This window comes from Canis aureus, chromosome 7, assembly GCF_053574225.1.
Source record: "Canis aureus isolate CA01 chromosome 7, VMU_Caureus_v.1.0, whole genome shotgun sequence".
Lineage (NCBI taxonomy): Eukaryota > Metazoa > Chordata > Mammalia > Carnivora > Canidae > Canis > Canis aureus.
This window is the reverse complement of record NC_135617.1, coordinates 36932372-36939738: the sequence shown is the minus strand read 5'-3', so window position 1 is coordinate 36939738 and position 7367 is coordinate 36932372. Positions and strand designations below refer to the sequence as shown.

Sequence of the window (7367 nt, the reverse complement as noted above, 5' to 3'; positions counted from 1 at the left end):
TTTGAAGGGTGATGAAGCTGGGGACAGGGCACTCCAGCCAGTGCCAGAGACCCTGGGTTTGGTGTTGAAAAGCCAAGGCAACTGTCAATTTCAGGCTGACTCCTGAGTGGTTTTTCGGTTTGTTTCTTTGTGTGTGTGTGTGTGTGTGTGTGTTTAAACAACGTGAGGTTTTTTTTTCTGACTTAAAATTTTTTTTTTATTTTCAAAAACTTACATAAAAAAGCTCTAAAGAGAAAAGAAATTTAAGTTACCTCTTATCCCACTATCCAGAAATAATTACTGTTAACATTGTGGTGTATGTATTCAGGTTTTTTTTTTTCTTTTCCTGTGCATATTTTATTTAAACAAAAATGGAATCGCTATATTCAAGAGAATTGAAAACATATGCCCACATAAAAACACCTGTATATGACTGTTCATAGTAGCATTATTCCTAATTGCCAAAATATGGCAATGATCCAAAATATGTTCATCAACTGATGAGTGGATAAACCGGAAGTGGTATATCCATTTAATAGAATATTATTTGGGAATAAAAAGAATAAAGTGCTGATACACACTAGGACATGGAAAGAAGCCAGGTGCACAGACCACATTTATGTGATTCCATTTATATAAAATATCCAGAATAGGCATATTTGTAGAGATAGATAGTAGGTTAGTGGTTGGCAGGGGTTGGAAGGTAGGGGAAATGGAGAGCGACAGCTGGTGTGTATATGGAGTTTCATTGTGAGGTGATGAAATGTTCTGGAATTGGATATGGAACAGTTGCACAACTCTGCGAATACACTAAGAACAACTGAATTGTACACTTTTTAAAAGGTGGATTTTGGGCAGCCCGGGTGGCTCAGCGATTTGGCACCACCTTCGGCCCAGGGTGTGATCCTGGAGACCCGGGATCAAGTCCCACGTCGGGCTTCCTGTGCGGAGCCTGCTTCTCCCTCTGCCTGTGTCTCGGCCTCCCTCTGTCTCTGTCTCTGATAAATGAATAAATAAATAAAATCTTTAAAAAAAAAAGGGCAGATTTTATGTCAATAAAGTCCTGAAAATTAACATAAAATGTAATTGTGCTGTACCTGGTAATATATTATGAATATTTCTCTAATATTCCCAATAACTACTCTTCTGTGACTTTTTGGGGGGGGGGTAAACTCTACACCCATTGTGGAGCTCACACTTAACAACCCGGAGATCAAGAGTTGCACGCTCTTCTCACTGAGCCAGCCAGGTGCCCCTGACATTTTTATTTTTAATTACCAAAGTGATGCACATTCATTGTAAAAAAAAAAAAAAAAAAAAAAGAATTATTCAGAAAAGTGGGCATTAGAAAGTGACGTATTTCTTCCTCTGTCCCAACTTCAACACTTTGGGAGTACTGCTTAAAAATTACTTTTGTTGGGGCAACCCTGGTGGCTCAGCAGTTTAGCGCTGCCTTCAGCCCAGGGCATTATCTGGAGACCCAGAATCGAGATCCTTCATGGAGCCTGCTTCTCCCTCTGCCTGTGTCTGTGTTTCTCTCTGTGTGTCTCTCACGAATAAATAAATAAAAATTTATTTTTTTAGAAAAAAATAAAATAAAAAATAAATTTTTTCTTTTAAAAAAATTACTTTTGTCTCATTCTCTTCTGTTCATAGATGTTTATGTTCAGGGCAAGCCCACTGTCTTGTTTTATTTTTAATTTTCTCCTTTCCCCATCTCTACTCTCATGCTCCTTCCCTGCATCGTCACCCACTCTAATATTATTTATTGTATGTTCTTAATTATGCAAATATTCTTGCAAAATATCACATTTTTTGGTATAGGTTTTTAATGTTTGGAAGCGGCATTGTGCTGTAAGTCTTCTTAACACTTTTTGAGGTCTTGGCATGTTCCTGAGTGATATTATTTCATAGTAGACGTCTGCCACATTTAACTTAACGTTTCTCTAATGAGGGACACCTAGGTTGCCTCCAACTCTTGTCACAATAAACAGTGTGATGTGTGTACTTCCTTAAGTACTTAAGCGAATATCACTCTTCAACTATACCCAGGTGGGGGGGCATTCTTTGAGAGGGTCAAAGGACATATTCTTTTCTTTTTTTAAGATTTACTTATTTATTTATTTATGATAGACATAGGGAGAGAGAGAGAGAGAGAGAGAGAGAGAGAGAGAGAGGCAGAGACACAGGCAGAGGGAGAAGCAGGCTCCATGCAGGGAGCCCGACGTGGGACTCGATCCGGGGACTCCAGGATGGCGCCCTTGCTGAAGGCAGGCGCTAAACCGCTGAGCCACCCAGGGATCCCCCAAAGGACATATTCTTATGTAAGTACCTACATTGCACTTTCTGGAACAGATATGCCAGTTTATATTCCCTCTGCTCTCCTTATGGACAAGAATTTTCATCTCCCCCCATCCTTTGCTAACACCTGGTAGCATCAAACTTTCTAATTTTTGCCAATCTGGTGGATCTAAAGTGATATCTCATTATAGTTTTAGTTTACATTTCTATTTGTTTCTATAATTACTAGGGAATTGGATCATCTCTCCATGTACTTGTTTGACATCTAGTCCTCTGTTAAGTGAATCATCTATTCATAGTTTGCTCATTTTTCTCTTGGGTTTTCTGACTTTTTCTGGTTGACCTGCAGGAGCTCTTTGAATATTCTAGATATGAATCTCTTGTACTGACAAGATGTTGCAATCTCTCCTCTGGTCTGTCATCCATTTACTTTGGTATCTTCTGCTGAAGATACTTAATATTGTGAAATCCATCTAATTTTGTCCCTATTTCTAGTCTCTAAAGATATTTTCCAAAATTTTTTTCTGTTTAGCTCCTAATTTACATTACTGCTATTAACAGATCTTTTTCTGTGTATTTATCAACACACACACAATTTGTTTGGATAAAAGTAATAGGAGGGATCCCTGGGTGGCGCAGCGGTTTGGCCCCTGCCTTTGGCCCAGGGCGCGATCCTGGAGACCCGGGATCGAATCCCACGTCGGGCTCCTGGTGCATGGGGCCTGCTTCTCCCTCTGCCTATGTCTCTGCCCCCGCCCCCCGTGACTATCATAAAAAAAAAAAAAAGTAATAGGATAAAACAATGCATATTGTTAGGTAACTCTTTTTCATCCTCTAACAAAATGTATGGACTTTCTTCTATATTTATATTCAGATCTCTCTCACTTTTTAATGGCTGCATAGTATTCTCTTTTATGAATGTACCATAACTTATTTAATAATTTACTTATTGATGGAAAATTGATAGTATTAAAAAATGTTTAGTGCTTGTTCAAGTATTTTTTTTTTTAGGTTAGATTACCCTACATAGACTCTCCAGTTCAATGAATATATTTTTTTAATATTGGCTTAAAAATTACTTTACAAAAATGTTGTAATTTTTATGTTCATCAACACTATAAACATGATTTCTAATGTCTCTCTAATGGAGACAGCACAGGACTGAAAAGAGTCTGCTGTAACATCAGAAAACCTGGACTGAAGCTTCTCTCTGCCACTTAGCTGTCTGACTTTCTCAGTTTCCTCATCTGTAAGTGGTGGCTTTGATACCTACACAATAGGGCTGTGAGGAGAATTCAACCCACATTAAATGTAGAGCCCTTGTACGATACCAGACACCAATTCTCTACTCTGGGAAATTTATAAATATTGTTATTTATAACATTATAATACTAGATACTTTTATACCCAATTTTGAACATGTCTTTACTATTTCCTCAACTAATGTAGTTTTTATTCACGTGGCAGTCTCATTCCTGATTCAAGCCATTCCATCCTCTTCTTCTTGCCAATCTCTTCAGACTTACAGTAGAAGAAGGGGACTCAGAAGATTTAATAATGTGCACCTCATGCCTGCCTGCTCCTCTGGCCAGTCTAAACCTGGTGAGTGAAAATCACCACTGTTCTTCATCAGCCTAGTTAAGTTCTGTTTTATTGTGTGGGTCAAAATGCAAGGGCAAAAAGAAGGTCTGGTGTCTGAGAGACCCTCCCAGAAAGAACAGAGGCCATGGCAGGGAGGGGAGCCTGTCACAGAGTCAGGAAGAGATGTAGGAAAGAAGGTATAGAAAACACAAGGTGAGATATTTTTCTCTCCTGCATTCTGAACTTTCACTTCCCAGCGGGAGCCAAGATCCGCCCCCTTCCAAATTCTTGCTTCCCATCCCGTAATTTGAAGTAACAAGGTTCATGGAACTAAGACTGGAATATCAACAGCTCTTCTCCTGGGAATCTATTCCTCAGTAACGGCACCGAGTGGGAGGGTTGGTCTGTTGCGCCACACCAGTGTCCCAATCATGGAAGGTTTCAACCTAGTATGTCAGTAGAAATAATGAGTTAGGAGTTTTCACAGAAGCAACTGAATTATGTCCTGGCATGCTTAGGTTTATAGGAAACATTTAAAAAATTCATAGTCCTGTAGAACAAATATAGAATAATTTATTATTATTATTAGGGAAAATGAAATATTCCCTAATTTCATGCATGAGACAATGATACAAGGGAGTCCCAGCTGGGGTCATTCTGAAGCAGGGCTAATTTTACAACTAGGGAGAAGGTAAAAATCTTCAGTGTGCCCTTATGCACAAGTCTTCTTTCTTGTAGGCATCTTTTCAACTAATAAGAAACAATTTTGGGGGCACCCGGATGGGTCAATCTATGAGGCAACTAACTCTTGGTTTCTGTTCAGGTCATGATCTCGGGGTTGTGAGAGGGAGCCCCAAGTTGGGCTCTGTGCTGAGCATGGAGCCTGCTTAGGCTTCTCTCTCCCTCTGCTCTCCTCCACTTGTGCTCTCACTCTCTAAAAGAAAAAAAGGAAACAATTTTGTTCTTCAAATAATAATTTGGTTCTGTGCTAGAGATAGATATTGAAGAATTTTTCTTCGGCCTAATGTAATAAGTAAAGCATTGGGCTTATTTGGTTTTAGTTGGCATTTGGAAGGCTGAGGCCCTGCCGAGCCAGAGATCTCTCTTCATTAACAGTCAGAGAATGTATCTCTGATCCCAGCTTGAAATAAGTCTTGGCCCTGGATTTGCAAGGTGATTGTATTGAGGGCGCTGCACAAATGCTCTTGTCTCTCTGTGCTTCTCTCTAGCTGGAGGTGATCACAAAGAGAATCCTGTGAATGCCTGGGGATCAACTTCCTACTACTGATGATCGAACAATCCAAAGCACTGCAGGCATCTGAAATAGCTTATTGATGTTAAAAAAAAAAAGTGCACTATAACATTTTATGTAGGTAATTTATCAGATACGCACACTTGAATTTCCTGCAACAGCATCCGGATCCTTCACACTGAACAGTTCTTGAGCATTAGGAAGACCAGACTGTATCCTATCCAGATCACCTTCAATCTCAACCAAACTCCGTGGCAAGCTCAAGTTTCAGGCTGTGGAGTGTGTGAAGTGGTTAAGAGGCCGAGAACGGGCTGCTGGTGGTGCTGTACCGGGAGGCAGGGGTCAATATCCACGCTGGATGCTGAGAGGCTGTGCCTTTTTTGAAACGCTGGCACATTTCAGTTGCTTCTGCCAAAAAGAGCACTTGAAGAAGAGACTTAATGTGCTATTTAGGATGGTAGGGCTCCCCCTGGCCAAAGTGCGGCCTCTCGCGGGTGAAGGCCTGTGCAGGGAAACAGGTGGTGGTTGAAAGACTTTTCAGCCGTTGCACTAGTGGCTTCTCACTTTACCAGCACAGGATCGCCAGTGACGGGGAACTTCTAAGTTTCCTCCTCCTCCTGCATCAAGATAAAGTGAAAGTAAACAGGCGCTTGGAAATTTACTAGTGTTTTTCCCCATCAGAGCACATGAAAAAGGGTGGCAGAAAATTTGTTACATGTCATTTGTTTTCAATATTGGGTGTACTCAGAGCTTTCCCTCGCAGGAGCTTCTAGAAAGTGCTTTCTTTATTACTCAGAGCACAACTTTTATATTTGGCTTTTCTGCTTAGGGTTACTCTAAAAGGCAAAGGCATCTGAAAAGTCTTTGTGATCCATCTTAATTTACATTTCTATGAAAGAGATAATTTATTCTTTAACTGAAATTAGACATTTACCCCAGGTCTATTTGTCTGAGGCACTAACCCATGCTTTTCCAGAGGGGAACCAGGCCACTTCCTCTGGTGCTCTTCCTGCCTTCTAAATACTCTTATTGATATTTCCCTGTTGAGGGAATTTTATTTAGAACAGTGACACACTACCCCTAGAGAGGAGATTCTTTACTTTGCACCAGGGTCCAAATTCAAACGTCTCTATTTCTGATTTCTTGAAAATGAAACATAGGCTAGGGCAAGAGGGACATTGCGATGGTTAATACAGACTGCTGACTTCAGCCTTTGCCTCCATTTCTTTCCTACCTCTGATTCTCAAGTTCAGCCGGCACACTCACTCCCACTGCCTTTGATTGTTGGGTGGATAATAATGTTTTTACATGGAACGTTTCAAACTGGAGCCTATGAAGGGGAATAAACTAGAACGTGAGCTCGATGAAAGAAGAGATTTGCTTTTCTTCACTGTTGTACCCTGGGTGCAAAGAACAAAGCCTGGTTCGTAATGAATGCTCAATAAATATTTGTTGCATAACTGGGAGCAGCATTTTGCTTATCTAGAACTAAGCTATTCTTAAATATATTCAAAACCATTTACCATGACTGCCACTTATACTCCATTTCAAGGCTAGCATGTCATTTCTTCGTTAAAAGATGTCAGTCGGTACATTTATTTATTTTTTTTATGGGAAAAAAATATTGAGAAGAACAATACAGGAGATGAAAAATTCAAGATATAGTCCATTTAACCAAAGGTTGATTTGCAAAATATTTTTTAGGAAAGTAAAATATTGAGACAAAGCATATATTGTTATGAGGGAGACAGTGCTGAGATGAACTAAATGTACTTTGCCTTCGAGGTGCTTTCAATGAATCTAACAGGGAGATTACACAAACAAATTCATACCTGTTACAAGGAAAAGGCCATGGAAAAGCAAGGAGACCTGGGTGTCTGACTGAGCTCCAGGAAGGCCTACAGTGAAAGGACTGTGTCAAATGCATATCTGTATCCTTAGTGCCTAGCAGAGAGTAGATATTCTGGTTTGTTGAATGAATGAATGAATGATCTTTTCCTGACACTGAGTCCTTGAATTTAAAAAAAAGAAAAAACTGAAAATAAGTAATATGATATTTCAGTGGATGGGAAGAAGAGACCACCTCTAGGAGTTGGAGAAAGTCAACGGTCATGAAATAGGTGGGGGTGAAGAGTGACTTTTGCAGGTCCAAAGAATGAATTTGGTGAAGGTGTGGAGGTGAGGGACAATGGCAAGCAGGTGGGGGAAGAGTTAAGTAGCCAGATGTCACTGCGACCAAGTGTGGTGGGAGATG

At 40.1% G+C, this 7367-nt stretch overlaps 1 protein-coding gene across 1 annotated transcript in view; it reads right to left on the bottom strand.

The window, feature by feature from the left end:
* Positions 1-241: 241 nt before the first annotated feature.
* SLC17A5 (solute carrier family 17 member 5) overlaps positions 242-7367 on the bottom strand; it is a 43547-nt gene continuing 36421 nt past the window's right edge. The window contains exon 10 of the mRNA XM_077903374.1: positions 242-977. Coding sequence (XP_077759500.1) covers positions 848-977 — 130 coding nt within the window. The 3' untranslated portion in view covers positions 242-847. The remainder of the gene's footprint in view (positions 978-7367) is intronic.